At 42.8% G+C, this 19,710-nt stretch overlaps 2 protein-coding genes across 2 annotated transcripts in view; one reads left to right on the top strand and one right to left on the bottom strand.

The window, feature by feature from the left end:
* PPAT (phosphoribosyl pyrophosphate amidotransferase) overlaps nt 1-6,385 on the bottom strand; it is a 43,283-nt gene extending 36,898 nt beyond the window's left edge. The window contains exon 1 of the mRNA XM_058803046.1: nt 6,149-6,385. Within this exon, the coding sequence (XP_058659029.1) occupies nt 6,149-6,276 (128 nt within the window). The 5' untranslated portion in view covers nt 6,277-6,385. The remainder of the gene's footprint in view (nt 1-6,148) is intronic.
* A 367-nt stretch (nt 6,386-6,752) lies between these two features.
* On the top strand, nt 6,753-16,894 carry LOC131556481 (multifunctional protein ADE2). The gene is made up of 9 exons (XM_058803049.1): nt 6,753-6,870; nt 7,474-7,671; nt 10,503-10,681; nt 11,333-11,512; nt 11,604-11,717; nt 13,477-13,560; nt 13,664-13,844; nt 14,855-15,013; nt 15,656-16,894. Exons 1-9 carry the CDS (start codon nt 6,852-6,854, stop codon nt 15,820-15,822), a joined length of 1,281 nt encoding a protein of 426 aa, XP_058659032.1. The 5' UTR covers nt 6,753-6,851; the 3' UTR covers nt 15,823-16,894.
* The last annotated feature ends 2,816 nt before the right edge of the window (nt 16,895-19,710 follow it).

The raw sequence follows: 19,710 nt of genomic DNA, 5'->3' as shown, positions 1-19,710 counted from the left end.
ATTTATACAGGTAACAACTAATTTATTTGAGACAGATAAAGTGATATCAAGACAACCTTTCTTCACTGTGGTTGTAGTTGCAATTCATACATAACTTTTTTCTTAGAGACATAACTTTTTGCTTAGAGACAAAATTACCAGGAATGCTGAGGTTCAGAATTATGGTTGCCTAGAGTTATGATCTGTCTCCTTTGGACAGCATCCCCAGGGTAGTGACAATGGGCTAAATAGAATGTTGCTAGGCCAAAGGATTTCTCAAAACAGTCCCTTCAGAAACAGTATTAGTTAATCTAACTCATCCTTCCAATGTATCTTTATATTCACTTAAGCTTTTGCTGTGGCTCTTCTGTCTGTGATCACAGCTTTACATTTATTACAGTCACACAATATTTAGTCCTGACACAGTTATGGACCAGTGATGTGGAACATGGGTCACCATCTAACATGTGCTAAATGGTTATGTGTAGGGAAATACCACAGGACTGCAGGGCTTTGGGAGGAGAGCCTTTCTTAGACATAGATCCTCAACAGAAAGGCCAGACCAAGTCAACATGTCCATGTAACTGATCCTGGGAATCTTAATATAAATTAGATTATGAAAATGTTCCAGCTTAAAAATCAAAACCAAGTAATGATGTCAAGAGCATCAATCCTATAAAAACCAGATTTCTGGTCTTCTCCCTCCTCAAATATCTGCATTACTGCCAGAGGGCCATTAAGATTAGTGTGAGGGCAAATCTGTCTCCTCCCCAGCCTTTGCAAATGGCGATACTGAGATTTTTCAGTTGTAGCAGATAAATTGAACTATTACCACTCTGACTTGCATTAAAAAGCTTCATTCTTCTCTAAAACACACTTATTCAGTAAGATGAATGGGTCACTTTATACATCTTTTAATAGGACTGTTGGAAAGTCTTTTGCATGCCCTTTTACATTATTTGAGAAACTGTTTGGGCCAAAGGCTTTGAGAGTGAGCTTCAGGAAGCAGAAATGCTTGCACTGATGGTGGATCAACAAGCAGTATCTGCATCATTGGCTTTAAAGACTCTGCCTGCAGTCATCCTGTTTCTTACACAGCTGGGTCTCCTTTGTGTTGGCACAACCATCCATATGGCCAAGTGTCTACCCAACTGACAGAACTGATTTAAATTAAAACTAACCTAATAAAAAGCCCCTCCAATCAACCCTGTTTTTTTTTTTTTTTTAATGGGAATGGTAATGTGGCAGATAGTGAAGCCAGGAGAATTTATATGAACTCATCTACCCAGTGATAACACAGGTTGCTGCATGCAACCCTCCCTCCATGCATGAAGCTCAAATTTACGGTATGGGCAGACAGACAAGCCAACCAAGCAATCCTGTGAAAATTACTGGAGAGATGTATATGGATGACTTATCTACAGTCAAAGCACAGAAGAATGAACAGTCTCACCCCAGCCCTCTAGCTAGGTTAATGTAATGGGAAGTCTGTTTGCCACAATAAACAATGGCTGTCTCAGAAATGTCCTCTTGTATCTCATGTTTTGCACCACTTCCCTCCTGTTTTTTCCACTCCTTATAACATCTCATTCCAGCTGGTTACTCCACATTCAGAGATAAAAGCTTAGACTGAACTACATTTTGTGACATGTGCATTGAAGAGGCCTCAACTTGGTTAGAATGAAATCTGGCTTCACTTTCCCAAAATGAGTGTGCAGGAACCTGAGCCCTGCAGGATGTTATGTAAAACAACCTAGCAGATGGAAGAGCTCACCACAGCAAAAAGGCCTTTCTTCTCTTTTGCAGGAGCAAATTTTGCAGAATGTAATTAAGCCAGGCTGTCATCACCTGCAGCACACAATGGCCTAAAACTTGAACCAAGATAGAACTAAAAGAAGGGGTTTTACATCTACATTCTGTGTCTAAAAGTACTCAGGAATGTTTTACCAGCACATAGAGCATGAACGCTATCGTCAAATAGCATACAGACTTAATCACTGGCTAGGCAAACCTCGTACCCTGTATATTCCATAGGGGATTTACAAAGAAATATCACTAATTGCAAGATTTGGTATTTAGATAGTTAGGACATTTGACACTGCACTTCTTGCACCTGGGAATGAGGGATATGTTGAACGCATAAAGTGTTCTTGAGATAAAAGTTAAAGTATCAGAATCATTACCTATAGTATATCTGAGCTCCTCCGAAAATTCTTATTCAAATACTATTGCAATTTTAAGCTTTTTGACTGAAAGATTCACAGTGTAAGTCACAATACCAATGGCTTGCTAAACAGCCTTTTAAAAAAAACCCTATCTTGTAGCCAAAATGTATATAAAATGTAGATTAACACTTTGATTATGCTATATTGAATGTAGGTATTTGGAAAGATGGCTAATGGGAAGCAACCACTGACTTTACTAGATTGAGAGAGAAGTGCCTTAAATTACATTGGTGATTATCTGGGTTCTGTTATAATGGACAGTAACAGGAAAGGTACCAAAAAATGCACTAGCCAAGCCTCCACTGATAACAAGTTCCATACACAGGCCCAGCTGAGACAAGGGATATTTCCTGACTTAATGGCACTTCCACCTTCATAGAAGATAGCTTTTAAGGACTTTCTCTAAAAATGAGTACAAAGCTGGTACACTCAGGTTTCAGTACACAGTATTACTGCCAAAAATATTTTTCAAAGAATTTTGCAAAAAGTTAACAGAAATCACACTTCCTCGAAGATTGACTTTGCAAATTTGTCCTGGTCAAGGACTCAAATGACGTCTAATAGATTTGTAATTCAGAGTAACTCCTCCCTCCCTCACCACCCCCAAGAAAATTCTCTCCTTACCAACACACTCTGATTTGATTTTGGCATGCTGTCAGTGGATTTTGCAGTGACTCTGTTCCCTGGCTTACAAAATGCAGAGATGATTTAGACCATCCACTTTTAAGCCTTGTTAATGTTGATGCCAGAGTAACATGATTTGCTTGAGCAGAATTAAGTTAATGAGCATTCACTGCTAAAATTCACTACTGTAAAATGTTACCAAGGTTTCAAGTTAAATTGATAACATGTTTTAAGTGTGTTGAAGGCCTTGATTAGACTGAGAGTAAGAATATTCTGGTTTTTGTTTTAATTCACAGTTCACCATTACAAAGTTAAAGCCAATAAACTCTCTGTTCTAACTTCTGGTGCAAAGGAGTGAGAATTAAAGCCTCAACAACTAGCAGTTGATTTTTAATTATTGAAAAAAAATGCAACCCCTTAAAGTTGTTTCTGTGAATGTCACAATAGTGAAACTACAAGTATCTTTTGTCTTTGATTATGAGTCTACTTGTGGGCTCTCAAACTTTGCTTACATGTACACATCAATTTTTAATGCAGAACAGTTTCAGTGAGGGAAGGTGCAAGCACTGCTCATGCACACCACTGAACACATGCTCCAGTATTTTGGTTGCATGATGAAGCATACAGAGTTTCAAGTTTTCAGCTGCAAACATCCACAGTGAAGAAAATCTCTTCAATGCCACAGTAATAAAAAGTATCAACTCATTCTTGGCCATTTATCAGAAACAGCCAAGTCCTTCACCTTGCTGCAACCAGCTGTATCAGAACACAAAGCACAAAGAATTTATGTTGCATGTTTTTGTGGCCTCTAACAAATACTCTGGATTTTTACATATACAGGTAAGATTTAAAAGATTAGAAATTATAACATGTTCTCCTCTTTGTGGCCCAGGCATCTCAGAAATGCAGCTTGATACAATGCCATACTTTAATATTCTAATATTATAAATTTTAAAATCTGAGACGAATTAAGGGCCAAATTCTGTAATTTGATTTATTGCACAGGACTAAGTTGAATACAGAAGAACATGCTTATATCAAAGGGCAGCAATCATTACATAAATATCCTAACCAATTTGAAGGTGATGTCTAAGGACTGTATTTTCTAGTGGCCAGTCAAATTTATGTTAGTCACTCAGGCCTGACTTGGATAGCCCATTAATACTTACTATAATCTTCTTTCATATTTATTTCTTTTTCAAGACCTATGGTTAAGAAACATGTCTTCCTTTTTAACTTCAAAACCATGGGCCTAATGTAGTTTACTGATTCAGTTAATGCTAAACTTTTAACTCTGGTTTTCAAGAGACATTCCAAAAAGTAAAAAGAAAAATAGCTGTTATCTTGTTACTTCCTGATCGGGATGGCAGCTCTTCTACCCATTGGAATAGGAAATGCAAAGAGCGAAACATTAGCAAAGAGAATAGGAACATTAACATCACAGCTATTGAACAGAACTTTATTGAGTGCTTGCAAAGGTATACCTAATGGAACAGACTGTTTCACTTTTTTCACAGGTGCAATATTTGTGCCCTTAGGAAAGCATCCCTTAAAATTTTTGACCATTACTGAGTTAGATCAGAATCAGAGGTAGTGCATATATGCCTCTAGGCGTGTAGCTTCCTGTAGAATTTGTGAATGAATGATGAATTTCAATCATGGTATAAATATTGGTGTGTACAGTTGTATCCTCCACGGGGGATATCTGATATTAAAAAGGTCAAGCAAATTAAATATATTTGTCAAGTGCCCATCAAAGAAAAAAAAAAACAAAAACCAAACAACGCATATTGAAAAGTTGAAATAAGGTTGCAATGAAAATTGAGATAATAAGATACAAAATAATAAAAATACATCAATCCGACCTAAAATACTCCAGGTCTACCAGTGTAAATGTAAGCACAAACAAGGTAAGATTATTTCCAACCTCTTCAGAGAAAATCCATGCAAGCTAAAACGAGACTATTGTTTCATTTTACACGGAAACCATGGCTTTGTTCCTGGGACTTTGGCTGTATCACTTCAAATATAAACATTTTTGGTGGACACTGGCAAAATATATATACCGGCAGTTGAAAGAGAATTATTAGCATATGAGTCAGTAGGAATGCAGCATTTTAACAGGAAAAGTATATGAAACTCTACTGTAATAAACAGAAAATGTCCATGTAAACGATTTCCTATTGTTGGTCCAAAACCAGAGCAACATTTGCATGTCTGTGACCTGAGAAATACAACGAATGTATTTTATCTATTCAGTGCATGTGTACTTACCCATGCCCAGGTTACCTAGGTAGCCCACCTACTAGACTGTCAGGAGTGTGTTTACTGAGCACACTTTTTCCAGCTGTGGAATCAAGCACAGCAAACGGGCTCAGCATCTACTGCTGAACGATCTTGTGCTTGCCTAGCTGTGCATGTGCTCCCACAAGGACGATATACTTTTCTGGCACCACTGAAAAAATGACTGGTATATGTCACTCCATAGCATTATTATTTTGAATACCAACCAGATGGAAGCAGAACCCAAACTTCATTCTGTAGTTCTGCATCCACATGGATGACAGTGAATCAGGTCTGTTGTACATTGCCGTAGAGACGTCAGGTAGAAGTTTTACTGTATCGTGATGATGAATCTAAACCACTAACGCCAGTAGGAGCCTAAAAACGCTTAAGAACTGCTCAGTTTCGGTAGCCTCAGATTATGCGACTTACACTTTAAAGTGAGCATCTTGAGAATGACGGCCGGGCCTCCCGCTCGGGGCGCGGGTGCATTCCGCTGTGGGGGGCGTACCCCCTGCCGCCCGAGGCTCATTCCCGCTGCCCGGGGCTCACTCCCGCCGCTCGGGGCTCACCCGCGCCGCCGGGAGCTCATCCCCGCTGCCCGGGGCTTATGCCCGCCGCCGGGAGCTCAGCCCCGCCGCGCGGGGCTTACCGTCGCCACCTGGGGCTCGGCCACGCCGCGGGCTCCGCGCAGGGACGTGCGAACGCCCGGGCCGGTGGCGCGGGCCCGGTAGCGAGAGCGGGTGCGACTCAGGCGAGATGCAGCCGAGGTCCAAAGGCGTTCGACAGCTCTCCTTCGGCGGGACCGGCTCGGGAGGCAGGAGGCGGAGGGGTGCTCCTTGCCCTTCGCCTCCGGGATGCTGCCGGGGCGGAGCGGAAGGGACCGGTCGGAGGGCTGCCCTCCCCGAGCGCTCCCGCCGCCGGAGACCCGAGGCCCTGCAGGCTGCACGTGCCGCCGCACGGCCCCGAGCAGCCGCCGCGGCCCGCTCCGACACCGAGACGCGTCCGGGCACATCCGGCCCCCGCGCCCCTCTTACCTGTGCTGCAGCCCCACCAGCCCCAGCGTGATTACATGGGGCACGTCCAGCTCCGTGGGCCACGCGCCGGAGGCGATGCAGCCGAACACGCCGCACTCCTCCCGGATGCCCAGCTCCTCCAGCTCCATGGCGCGGGCAGCACGTGGTGGCGCGGCGGCCCCGCTCCAGCTCCCGGTCCCGCTCCCGCGGCTCCCGCGCGCTGCTGCCGGCGGCGCGCTCAGCCCACAACGCCGCTCCGCCCGGGGATCCCGGTGGCCCGCCGGGCGCCTCCCGCCCTCATTTACATACGGGGGGGGCGACACCGCACCCCCGGCCCGCTCCGCCGCCTCGCCCGGCCCCGCCTCCCCTAGATTCCGCTCTGCCCGCCACGCCGCGGGGCGCCCCAGGCCCAGGGGATGTTTGCCCGCGGGGTGAGGGTGCGGGGGGCCCGGGCGCGGCGTGGCGTCGGCATTGGCCGGGCAGAGGGCGGGGGCTGTGTTTGCACAGGACGGGGTCGGGGGGGGGTGATGCTGCCGTCCGGGGTTCGCTGGGGGGCTCGGCGGGGCCGCCCCGCGGCGTAGGGCAGCGATTGGCGGGCGCTGTCGCGGCCCGCTGCCCGGGCTGCCCGCCCCTTCCGCCGGCCCCTTCTTACCCCGGCGGCCGAGCCCTGCGGTGTGTGTTCAGGTTCTCTTCTGTGCCCTAGGTGCCCGCGCCCGCCGCAGCCATGGCCCCCGCAGCATCAGGTAACCGGGCGGCCGTCGGGGGTGGGTCGGTCGGTCGGAGGTTCCGCTCTCGGGGGGCCGGTGCCCGCTCAGCGGCTTGGGGTGTAGGTGCTTGAGTACCAACTTTTTCTCGGAGTGATTTTAAATTTTTGAAGTTTTTTTTATTTTTTATTTTCCCGCGGGTAGTCGCTCGTACGCGAGGGTGGGCACGGCTGCAGGAGAGGTGTTGAGGGCAGCTCCAGGCGCAGGATGCTGGGGGCGGCAGCCGCCCCGCGCCGCTCGTGTGGCGGAGCTCCGGGACTCCCCCGAAGTTTGAAGGAGCAGAAAAGCAGCGGGGCTCTCGGCCGCCGCGCTCAGGCGGCAGCTCCCGGCTGCCCGGGGCCGTGGGGACGGCCGGGACACCGCTGGAGCGGCCCGGCCGCGGCTGGCGCGGCCCCCGTGCTGTCGGGCGGGAGCCTTGAGCCGGGCTCTGCGCCTCGCTGCTGGGGGAACGTGGCCAGATCGCCCCGTGGGTCGGGGCTCGGGGAGCTCCTCGTGGTCGAGGTGGCTCTGCGTGCGGAAGTAAACAAATCTTTGCGATGCAAAGATGACTTTTTTTTCGTGTTTTGTTTTTTGTTCCTCTAGACTTGAAGCTTGGCAAAAAAGTTAATGAAGGTAAAACGAAAGAAGTGTACGAGCTGCCAGATATCCCGGGATGTGTTCTCATGCAGTCAAAAGACCAAATAACGGCGGGAAATGCAGCCAGGAAAGACCGAATGGAAGGGAAGGCTGCCATTTCCAACACAACGACAAGCTGTGTGTTTCAGCTGCTTCAGGAAGCTGGTCAGTATTTTAAAGGCAGCGTGTGTATGCTTGTATGTTTCAGGCGTTATTACAAAACAGTATTGTTTTATAAAAGAGTTTAACCTGCCTTGAGGCTTTTGTGGTTCTTAGTCTGTTTTTTATTAGCTTTTAATTATGCTTTTCTCTCTGGTACTTAAGAGCTGGGTGAGTGACTTGTTCGTTTGGAACACGAGAGTGTCTGCAGTAATCTAATGTTGCAGATAACTGCAATAGTTTCTCCTGGTTGTTTGGACGTGCCTCTAACCCCCTTCCCTCTGCTTTTGTCAGGTCTTCCATATCCTACGCTTCCTTACCTGTAACTCTGGGCTGGATGCATCTGCCTTGCTTTACTACATGTGCATGCCTAGAACACTTATAGGTAGTGGTACTACACAGTGTGTCTAGGCATTGTGAAATCTGTGTATGTAAGCTGAAACATAAAATTAGAGTGTCTTTTCCCCCCCTCAGTTGTGTGTTATAGCAGCATAAACTTCCTGTAAGCTTTGTACATAACACTTGCAAGGACCACATTGCAAAATACATTTTTCAGTCTGTATTGAGTATATCAGGAGCCTGATCTTTACTTTAAAAGATTCAAACTCCCTGATGCTAGCAGGGAGTTTTATAGAGTACATAACTTAAGTCACTCAAGTAAGTTTAGCACCCCACTTCCAAAAATGGAGCTGGTGGTTTTGCTTTGAGAAAGCATTTTAAAGTGTCTTTGAGTAGTTGGCAAGTTGCAAAGAGGAATTCGTGCTGGTGGTGAGACTGCTAACAGGATTGGAATACAGGCACTACTAAGCTTAGCTAAGATTGCTTATAAACTGTGTGCTCCATGTGCTTTGAAACAGTCGCATAAAGAATGCTTCAGGCACCAGCTGAGTTACTCTAGAATTGCAGTATCTGTTACAAGGTGTGGTGATAGCTAACTGTGAAGTCCTAGCATGGCTCGTATGGGGAAGAGAAAGATGGTTTCTCTAGAGTTATAGCTTTGTCTCAGCCCATATTTTACACAGAAATACATACCAGAAATACAGACTGGTGTAATCCCCAGTCACAGGCTTTCTTGGGAAGCCTGTTGTGAATACTACTAAGAAGCCTCCTAGGTATTTGATTATTTTTGCAGTCGATTAAAACTTCTAATATTCATTTAGGAGCAATTAGTAAGGTATTTTGCCCAATTCTTGAATGGTGATAGTTGGGATAACAATCAAAATACTTCATATCCTACAGATGTGTGCGCTTTTAACAAGAAGCCATTCTGTTGACCTCTCAAAAACCCATGAGTGGCTAGTACTCATAACTTCCACAGGTGCCATGGAAAAACACGCAGGGTAAACTGCAGCTGCATTTTAAAGCAACAAAAGAACTTTGAGGTTCTTCTGCAGTTTCCTTCTTGCAGTGGTTTAGATGCAGATAGTGGGAATGCCTCGTTGTAGAGGGTGTTTGCTTGTTTGCCTTGCGCAACTCTTTACCTGCTCTTTCAGAGGTGATGATTTACAAAGTTCTGTTAAAGTTTCTCTCCCTTTTAGAATAGAGCTAGTGTTAGCCTAGCAAAAGCACACATCTGCACTGATGAAAAATGTCATAGTAAACCAGATAGGGCCTTCATGTGCGTTTGATTATTTAAATTGTTCTGCCTTTGAAGGAAATGCTCTGAACTTTGAAGAGTCAGTGTTCATGTTTTGAGACTTTTTGTTTCTTCCTTAATGGTTCTGGAAGTGGAATGGAGTAGAACTGCTTGGTTTGACTGAATGCAGCTCCTTTGCCTTCTGTTTCTGGCAGATGCTGACTGGGCTTGGCAGTTGTCTTGCCCTGGTCAGGTATGCGACGCAGAGTCCCCAGGCAGGTGCAGAGCAGAGCTGCTTTATGGCAAAAACCAGGCTTTCCTAATCAGTTAGCCCATTGTCAGCTACAGTTTTAAATCATAACAAACATAATTCAACCAACCACCATAACCCATGATGTGAACACACCATGGTTATATAATTTGTTTTTCTACCTCTAACTCAGCAGAGTCACATTCCCATAGTCCTTTTCTACTTAGCCAAAGTAACAGGCCTGAGCCATGGTCTTACAAGGCCTTCCTTCTGTGGGGTTTTACCTATCTGCAGCAGTCAGGGAGAAAGGTGGGACTTTCCTCAAGAGTGAAATTGAAAAAAGAGCCATTTTGCACTTAGGGTGCTGATCTGCATGTTGGCTGTCCCTGTTTAATATGTAGTCCATCATCTTACAATTATGTAAGAAGGTTAACTTGTGGCAGCAGGTTTGAGTGCACATGATTCTCAGTCTGTCTTTTGCCTAATAAATCACCAAGATCTAGTGTCCTAAATAACTTGGTTTGTGATGAAAGGGAGAACAAAGCCGCTCTCTCTGCCCCATCTGCATTTATTAAGCAAACCTGTAAAGACTGCTGTGCTCTGTTACTCCTTTGAAAGGCTCCAATTACTGTTCAATCTATAATGAATCTTTCACCAGAGAACATGGTTGGGTACTTGGTTGCTGCTGTTTTTTTTTTTTTTTAAACAAACAAAAACATTGTGAAGGATAGATTTAATTTTTAAGGCTCTGTGAACAGAATTATAAAAATAAGATTTCTGAGTTAAAAGTTTTTTTTTTATGATAAAATTGGCAAAACTAATGACTGGTGGAAGGTACTTGTCTTTTGCAAGGCTGGAGTGGGCAAAAATACCATGAAAAGATTTAGTGTGTCCCTTAAGTCAAGGGAAGGACAAGATTCAGATGTACTTAAAATTAAAGATGTTTGTGACTACTGTTCTAGCTGTGGGGTGTTCTTACTAATGGAACTAAGCTGCTGTCTTTTCATTTAGGCATCAAAACAGCTTTTGTCAGGAAACAGAGTGACACAGCGTTCATAGCAGCTCACTGTGAAATGATCCCAATTGAATGGGTGTGCAGAAGAATTGCTACTGGCTCCTTCCTCAAGAGAAACCCTGGTGTCAAAGAAGGATATAAGTTTTACCCACCCAAAATTGAGATGTTTTTCAAGGTAAGTTTCGTTTCCGGTGATGTTAATCAAACTTAAGCAGAGCTGAAATTCTGTATCATCTCCTTTAAACTGCTGACAGATAAAGCAAGTAGTGCTAGTGTCTGACCAATCTTCTTACTCTCAGTAGTTTTGCCATTCTAATGTTTTCCTGCATTCTTATCCAAAAGCTGTTTTGTCCCACGCCCATACAGTAGTGGCTTACAGTACAATCAAATAATAACAAACCAAGCTGTACTGAAAATCACAAAAATGTAGGTATAAGGGCTTTTTAGGCATAAGCTTAATACATCAGCTGAAACAGATGTGTTGATATATTTGAAGAAATTAAACAGTGGTTGTATGGTGAGGGTAAGTAGCTAGCTAGTCCTTTAGGATTCTGAACTCCTTTGGGAATGTGTGCTTATAGATGTGTCTGGTGAACTATAATCTTAAGTGTTTGTGGTGTACCCTGTTATTCTTAAAGATGGTCAGGAGTTACAACAAGTGTTTTCAATGTTACTGTCATTTTTTTAATGCTAATCATAAAATATTAGTTTGAAGCCTGTATTTGTTACTTAGGAAAAAACACAAAACCTTGTATCTTTTAATGGCTGTTTTCCTCCTATAGCAAGCTTAAATTGCATCATGTATTTGTTCTGGTTTTCTTAACAGGATGATGCTAATAATGATCCACAGTGGTCTGAAGAGCAAATAATCGAAGCAAAATTCTGTTTTGCTGGACTTACAATTGGCCAGACTGAAGTGGACATTATGTCTCGTTCTACTCAAGCCATTTTTGAGATCCTGGAAAAAGCATGGCAGCCCCAAAACTGCACTCTTGTAGACCTGAAGGTAGAAGAATCTAATTTCTCATGATCTTGCTTTTGACAGGGAAAAATAGCACTGTATAATTACTAAAATAGGATTCTTACTGTCTTTTTAGATCGAGTTTGGTGTTAATGTGCTGACAAAAGAAATTGTTCTTGCTGATGTTATTGACAATGATTCATGGAGACTGTGGCCAGCAGGAGACAGAAGCCAGCAAAAGGACAAACAGGTGGTGCTTTAATCTTTACCTTCCAAGTGAGCAGGGAAGAAGAATGAAGAAAGTAAAGCCTACAGTTTACCATTTGCTTTCAGAGTGGCTTTTTCTAGGTAGTCTAACCTTGTTACAGAGCAGTTTGTATGGTCCCTTGTATCAAAACCTGTTCTCATTAAATAATTTCTCTGGTTTATGGTAGGAAAAAATCCTGTCTGTATATCTTCAGCTGGAATACCCAACAGCACTATTGACTGGAGCTGTCATAGCGAAGTGTGGGGTTTCCAGGATTGATAAGGATTTCTGACTTGCACAGATACTAAAATAGTTGATAACAGACAGGTGGGAAGAATAGAAGCTTTGGTTCCCAGGTCTGCCTCCAAGTTTCTCCGTTTATTCAGAGATTAATTACTATTATCCTCTACTAGTAGAGATCTGCTGATACTTAAGAGGGAACTGCAGTGAGGATGCTTTTCTTTGTTATTTAATGTGGTTAACCATGAATTCAATAATGTTGCCTCCAAAAGTATTGCTAATAGCCTGTGTCCACATGAGGCCTGCAAGCAAGTTTAAATATAGGACAAGTTCTGTTTCAAACTTACACTTCACAAATATCTCTGAATTACCAGATGACAAGTTATGAAGGAGCTGGTTTGGGAATGCTGCTGCCAGGAGTTTGTCATGGTTGTTGAGACAACATGTGAGAGACCCTGTGAGAGAAAGTGTTGTAAGCCATGGGGGAAGATTTCAAAGTGTACCTGGGAGGAAGTGTATTAATTTTAAATTGAGAAGAAAAACTGCTCTGTTGTTAACTTGACCTGAATTATGTAGTAGCATGCTTGAGTGAATTGCTCTGACAGTCTCCTAAAATAATGTACATCATAATATCATGTAGAACCTAGGCTGCTACAGTGCTACTGCAGGCAATTATGTCATGAGAAATCCAGTTTTAAAGAAGTTGTATGTTTTTCCTTAAATTTTCCCTGTGGAAAGCTTCCAAAATCTTAATATCCCTGTGGCTGAAAGTCTTTTGTGTTGTACATGGGCATAAATTGCAATATAGAAGGCTGTTTATGCTTGGAATTGCTAGAAACTGTGCAAATATTTCATTTGAGGTATAATAATAATTCTTACCAATTACGGTAGCAAAATTAGTCTTTTGTGTACCCAAACCTTATTAACTTTGCTGGTTTTGGCTGGCAGTGGCTAGTATGAGGCTGTGTTTTGAATTTGTCCTGAACAGGAGGTTGATAATAAAAAGATGTTTTTGTTACTGCTGAGCAGGGCTTACACAGACCCCAAGGCCTTTCCTGCTTTTGGTACTGCCACACTGGTGAGGAAGCTGGGGATGTGTGGGAGGCTGGGAGGAGACACAGCTGGGACAGGTGACCCCAGCTCACCAAAGGGATATTGCAGACTACATCATGTCAGTATATAAAGTGTGGGGGAAGGAGGAACTGGTTATGGGGAGATGTTTGGAGTTGATGGTGTTTCTTTCCAAGTCAGTTATGTGTGATGGGCCCTGCTCTCCTGGAGATGGCTGAACACCTGCCTGCCCATGGGAAGCAGGGAATGAATTCCTTCTTTTGTTTTGTGTGTGCAGCTTTTGCTTTGCCTGTTCAAATGTCTTTATTGCAACCCATGAGTTTTCTCAGTTCTACCTTTCAGATTCTCTCCCTGATCTCTGGTGGGGGAGTGAGTGAGAGGCTGTGTGGGGTTTGGCTGCTGCCTGGGGTTAAACCACAACACTTCAATGCTTTTGTTTTCCTTTTTCCAGTCCTATCGGGACCTGAAAGAAGTGACTCCTGAAGCACTGCAAATGGTTAAGAGAAACTTTGAATGGGTTTCAGAAAGAGTGGAGGTACTTGTTTTTATAAACAACACATCTAGACTTTGATAACTGCATGCCTTCAATCCTGTTGACTGCTTTTATTTGTCCTCTCCCTCTCCACTCTTTACTCTAGTTGCTTCTCAAAACAAAGAGCCAAGGTAGAGTTGTGGTGTTAATGGGATCTTCTTCTGACCTCAGTCACTGTGAAAAAATAAAAAAGGCATGTGCAACCTTTGGAATTCCTTGTGAATTAAGAGTGACTTCTGCTCACAAAGGGCCAGATGAAACCCTGAGGATCAAAGCAGAATATGAAGGTAAATGCCAAGAAATACTGTTTTGGATTGACACAGCATCATGTTTCAGAATGACTTGGCAACTTAAAAGATGGATGTGGGGTTTTTCTATTTTTTTGTTAAACAGAACACCATTGTTAAACACAACCATAACAACAGAACTGTGTTATAGTTGTGTTTCACAGTTGCTAGTAGCATGACTGCTTTAGGTAATTTTAGAGTAATGTATTGTCCTGCTGTGCTGCCACACCTTCCATTACTGAAAGCCTAACCTCTGCTTTTATCTCAGTATCAGAAATGCTTTGCCCAAGCCCTGATCATGTTAATAGATTTACTGTAGTACCTTCTGGTGATGCCAGCGTTTCTGAAACAAGGCAGGACAGCATTTTCTCTGACTGACTGAATATTCTCATGTGTTGTATTAGGCAGATGTTGCTCCCACCATGTTTTTTCTGTTTGATGAAAACATTCTTGCTTAATACTTTAGATGCCACGAGAAAAAAATGCTTGCTTTAAATTACTCTCTTTGCCAAGAAGACTTAACATCTCTTCAGAAGTGTGTCTAGCCTAGCAGAGGAGATACAGGAATTATTTATTTCTGTGGGAGTATACACATTCTATGCATACCATTCTACTTGGTGAAACTACAAATGTGGTGACCATAGTTAAAACATTTACTTTGAGGTGAACTGTTTCAGATTTAAGGAGAGGAACACTTACAGATGCCGGAGGATTAATGGCTATGTTCTTTGTAAAGCTAAGCAGCACCTACCTCTTCCTCTGATAGAGACTTCCCCTCAGAGGCAGAGTAAGAAATGCTAATTTCAGCTGTGTAAACATAGCTGGGATTTAAGGATGTAAGATTTCTTAGAAGATATTTCTCTAAAAGAGGAAGTTGGACACAATATTAGTGCCATGTGATGGAATTGAAAAGATGACTGCAAACACAGCTGTGAACTCAGACAAAGCTCCATGAAAGCAAGTGGTAGAGAACAAGGATTGCTTATCTCCCAATGTCTTCCTCCCCACAGGAGATGGAATCCCAACAGTGTTTGTTGCAGTGGCTGGCAGAAGCAATGGCTTGGGGCCAGTGATGTCTGGTAACACTGCTTACCCAGTTGTCAACTGCCCTCCACTCTCAGCTGACTGGGGTACTCAGGATGTGTGGTCCTCTCTCAGACTACCCAGTGGTAAGATGATCTTCAACTTATGCTCTTGTTCTGATCTAGCTCCATTTTTCTGTTCTTATTCTACTGTACACACAAGGGGCAAAGCATTGGAAAAGCAGCTGGATCAGCAAAGTGTGTGGAAATCTGTCACATGCAGGCTTTGACTTCTTAATGGCAAAAAGCCCAACAGAGACAGCAAAGATTACATAGAAATAATCCTTAAAAAAGTAAGCCTTGGCTTATCCTTGCTGAACTTTTTATTTTGAAATTGAAAATAATATTAATGGGAATTTAAGTAATTGAATTTTGATGCATTTTACTTATGATCAAAGATCAAATAGTATCTTTCTCAACAGTCAGTGTAGGTAAACCTCAACACTTAAGTACTAATTTTTACCTGTATTATTTTTAATTTAGTAACTTGAGTGGAGGCCCAGAAATCTGTTACCTCTGTATAAGGGAGTCATTTGCAGAATGGCTTCTGGTGTGAAGTGCCACAAAGCAGTCACATTAAAAGTAATTGAACATGTGACACTTCATTAGCTTTAAAACTGGTCATGTGGCTCCTGGAAGCTGAAAGCCTTGTCTTAAACTGTTCTTCAAAGAAAATGTTTTGTTTCACTATAAACTATGCTTTAGTAAGTGGCATTCTCTTCTCTGCAGGTCTTAGCTGTCCCACTACTCTGTCACCTGAAGGAGCTGCCCAGTTTGCTGCCCAGATATTTGGGTTGAACAACCATTTAGTGTGGGCCAAACTGCGATCAAACATGTTAAACACCTGGATCTCCCTGAAGCAGGCTGACAAAAAACTTAGAGAGTGCTCCTTGTAAATCACTCTAACAAGTAACTGTTATTGGTTACACAATGATAATGGTGTGTGCATTTTCATTCATATTAGGATTTACCCCTGGGTGAGCTCAGAAGTCCTGCATCATTTCTTGCAGAAGAAAGCATTGTTAGAGCAGAATAGGAAGTTTGTTGTGTTGTCATCCTTCCCTTGTGTATTTTTGAATATAACAGCTAAGTAGAGATGGGGAAGTAGAATTTTAGGCACTCTTAGGTACTCTTTCTGTTGCTCCAGAATGGTGCTGTTCTGCTTTTTAGCCTATAATGTTAACTACAGACTATGTCAGGAGAATGATTTGGTACAATCTTAATAAAATTCAACTAGTTTTCTGCATTTCTGTAACAGTAACATTCTTATATAGTGTTAATCTATGTCTTGAACCTTATTAACTGAACTGGATTGCTGACAAAGGCCAGTGTTGATGCTGTTCTGCTTGCAATGATGGTATGCTTTCTTTAGCAATAAAATGGCAACATATACTGTATTAATAGGAAAAGAGTGTGGAAAAATGTCTTAAGAGCCTGAAATAAATACATGCCTTATTTTAAAAATGTATATACATACATGTATCTTTTTAAAAAAATGTGTATGTGTATATTTATCCCATTGATATCTGTTGGAATGATGTGATGGAGTTGACACCAATTTGCTTGTTCATAACAAGCCATAAATACAAATGGCTTGAGTGACCTGTAACTTGGCTTGTTGCCTGTTTGCTCTAACTCTTGCCTAGTCCAGGCTTTGTCCTTTTAAAGACTAGGCAGATGTACCTTCAGTAGTTCTGTAGGGGCTGTGATGATGTTGGACTGTCTTCATACACTTCAATAACTATAGCTATTCTGTGTCTATATTTCCTCACTCTGTTTCTGTGGAAATTTTACTGAACAGGGGAACAAATACTAAAGCAACAAACTTCTGGGGGGAAATCTAAGCATGACTTTTTTGTCTTTGCACACACCAGTCTTCTGAGTAAGTAAGATTCTAACATATATGCAATTACTCAAAGTATGTAACACCTATGCTTTTACAATTCTAAATAAACTATTGAATGCAAATCTGCTTCATTGAGATTTATTGAGTAAGTACACTCAAAACTAGCTATCAGCTGTGGTTTGTAACTTCAGGACTGAAAATTAGGTAATAATCTCGTAAGAAGCTTATGCACTAAAACCTGCATGGAACACTATTAGGTGACAGCCTCTGAAGGATGCTCTGCTCTTTGATTGTCTCAGGAGTGTTTTGTTCATTAAGTACTCCTCTGTGATGGTGTGGTGGGTCAGGCTTGCCCTGTGGTGAGGAACTGAATTAAGTGTTGCTGCTGGCCTTCTTCACAGGCACTGACCACATTTTATGTGTATCAGTGTAGAAGAGCTCTAAACAGTGTTCCCTTGAATGCAAGGGTTTAAAATTGGTCACAGCTTATTCTAAAGTAAAAGAACTAGAACTCTTCTTAAGCACGAGGGCAGTTGCTTTTGTAATGAATCTCTAAATGAAGTATCAATAATAGTGAGGAGTAGTGAAGAACAAAGAGGCTGAAACTCCTTTGTGGCATGATCTAGATGAGGGCATTTATAGTCTATTGCTAGCAAATTTGCAAATAACATCAAGTTGGGCTGGCATGTTGATCTGGGTGTGTTTAGCCTGGAGAGGGCTCAGGAGGGACCTCAGTGCCCTCCACAGCTCCCTGAAGGGCGGCTCAGGCTCAGTGGGGAGGGGTTCGTCTCTCCTTCTGTGCCTGCAGTGAGAGGACAGGAGGAGATGGCCTAAAGCTCAGACAGGGGAGATTCAGATGAAATATTAGAATTTCTTTTCACTCAGTGTTGTCAGGCACTGGACTAGGTTGCCTGGGGAGGTGGAGTCACCAGTCCCTGGAGGTGGTCAAAAGGTGTCTGGATCTGGTACTGGGTGATAAGGTCTAATGCTTTAAGGGTTGCAGTGATAATGCTGGGTGCATGGTTGGACTGGGTGGATGATCTCTTAAGGGTCTCTTCCAACCTAGATGATTCTATATTGTATTTGTGGAAGCAGTGACTTCCAAGTAAAGATCCTCAGGACTGTGGGATTTTTTTAGCAAGCAAGCTATTTACCAAGTTAGTACTTGCCTGCATACTTGCCGAGGCACATCTGAAAGCAGGCCAACAGTGCTCCAGACAAGACGCTGATGTTAACTTCAGCTAGCAGGAGAATTAATGGGTGAGGAGTCCATGCTCTTTTGTTGGCTTGGATGAGTGAGTTGGATCATCTTATCTTGTAATCAGACAAGCACCAGAGCCAACAATTGTAAAGGCGATTGCGGCATTTCTTCCTCCTGGAGGCCGCAGTCGGCTCACTCAGCTGCACAACAATACCCAGCCTGAGGCTGAAGTTACACAACGGGTGAAGGTGTTATTTCCTATTCGGCCCTACCCAGACTACACTGGGTGTTGGCTCTGAGGGGTAATCAACCTGACAAGCTTACTAACGACCTGACCACCCCAGCACCCTGCTGGGATACACAACTACAGGAGCCACTGGTGTCTCTTCAGCCCATAGTGCTGGGCTGTCTGCAGTCTTCCCCTGTGCAACAGCAATTAGTAATAGATTGTGATTTGAGTGTTAACACCTGAAATACTGTTTGGTCTCTAGATACTTTACTCACATTACTTTAACCGGGATTCTACCAACTTCATTTGTAAAATTGTGCCAATTTACGTGAGGCATGAGCATGCTAAGTGCTTTAGTTGCCATAGAGATGGTCATTCTTCAGCTTTTGGATGGGGTGTGTTGTTTGGGGTTTTTTTTGTGCAGTCTGTATTGAACTTTCTACTTGCAAATCCTTGCTTGAGCAGTTGCCTTGCAAAGAAGCACCAGGACACAGCAGCTGACATTAACAGTGTGCTGCTGTGATCAGCAGACAAAACCTGCAAAGTCTGTCACCTCTGCAAGGATTTTCTGTAGTTGCCCTAGATGTGAGCTGTTTAGTCTACCTGAAACTTCTTCACAAAGCTTTTGCTGTGGAATGAAAATACTTCCCTTTGATTTGGCATTCCAACAATTACATTAATGCAATAAACTGAAAATTGCTCCAGCCAGAAATTGCTCTTGTAGCACTTGTGCTTTTTTGATCCAATTTAAAAAACAATCCTAACAAATTCTTGAATAAAAAAGTGCTTTTATCTTGACAGAAATTATTGTGTTAGAGCAGTTAATGAAGTTTATTTGTATTTGGTGAATTGAGTTGAAATGCCTGTAATGAAGGTCTTTTAAGCACCTGCTGTGGAATTAGGACCCTGAATTAAATCATGTCCTAGTTAGCAGTTACCTGCTTAACAGTAAAAGTTCTTCAAAGATATCAGCAAAGAACTGTTTGGACTTAGCAGAGGGAAGTGCTGACAGCAGAACTTTTTACATCCTGCACTGCTTCAGGTACAGGTGAGTGGCAGCTGATGCTCAGCCTTGCTAACATAATTTCATTTCCACAAAAAAAAACATACCCAAAGAACCTCCATTTTGTAAAAGTGAGGGAAAAATCAGCCATGGCTCCCACAGGTTTGTTCTCCATCCATACCTCAAAGGTTAAAGCATCTATCCAGAACACTGAAGTGTGTTTTTAACATCTGCTAACATCTGTGGGGAGCTGTAAAAGTGAATTGGAGGCCTAGGAGAGAATATGCTCTAGACTTCTTGGGGACAGCATTAAGGCAGTCTCTGTTTTAAAGGAATTCATACCCAAAAATAAATAATGATTGTTCTTGCACTGGAGTGCACATTTGGACCTTTTCTTGCAGCCTCAGTGACTTCTTTGGCACTGCAACTTAATTGTGAAATAGTGGTGAAAATTCTGAGCCATTTAAAATAAAATCAGAGATAGCCGTTGCACCACCACCACAGT

The sequence above is a fragment of the Ammospiza caudacuta genome, chromosome 4, assembly GCF_027887145.1.
Source record: "Ammospiza caudacuta isolate bAmmCau1 chromosome 4, bAmmCau1.pri, whole genome shotgun sequence".
In the NCBI taxonomy this organism is placed as follows: domain Eukaryota; kingdom Metazoa; phylum Chordata; class Aves; order Passeriformes; family Passerellidae; genus Ammospiza; species Ammospiza caudacuta.
Note: the sequence above shows the minus strand (reverse complement) of the source record. Positions and strands in the feature narration are given on the sequence as shown.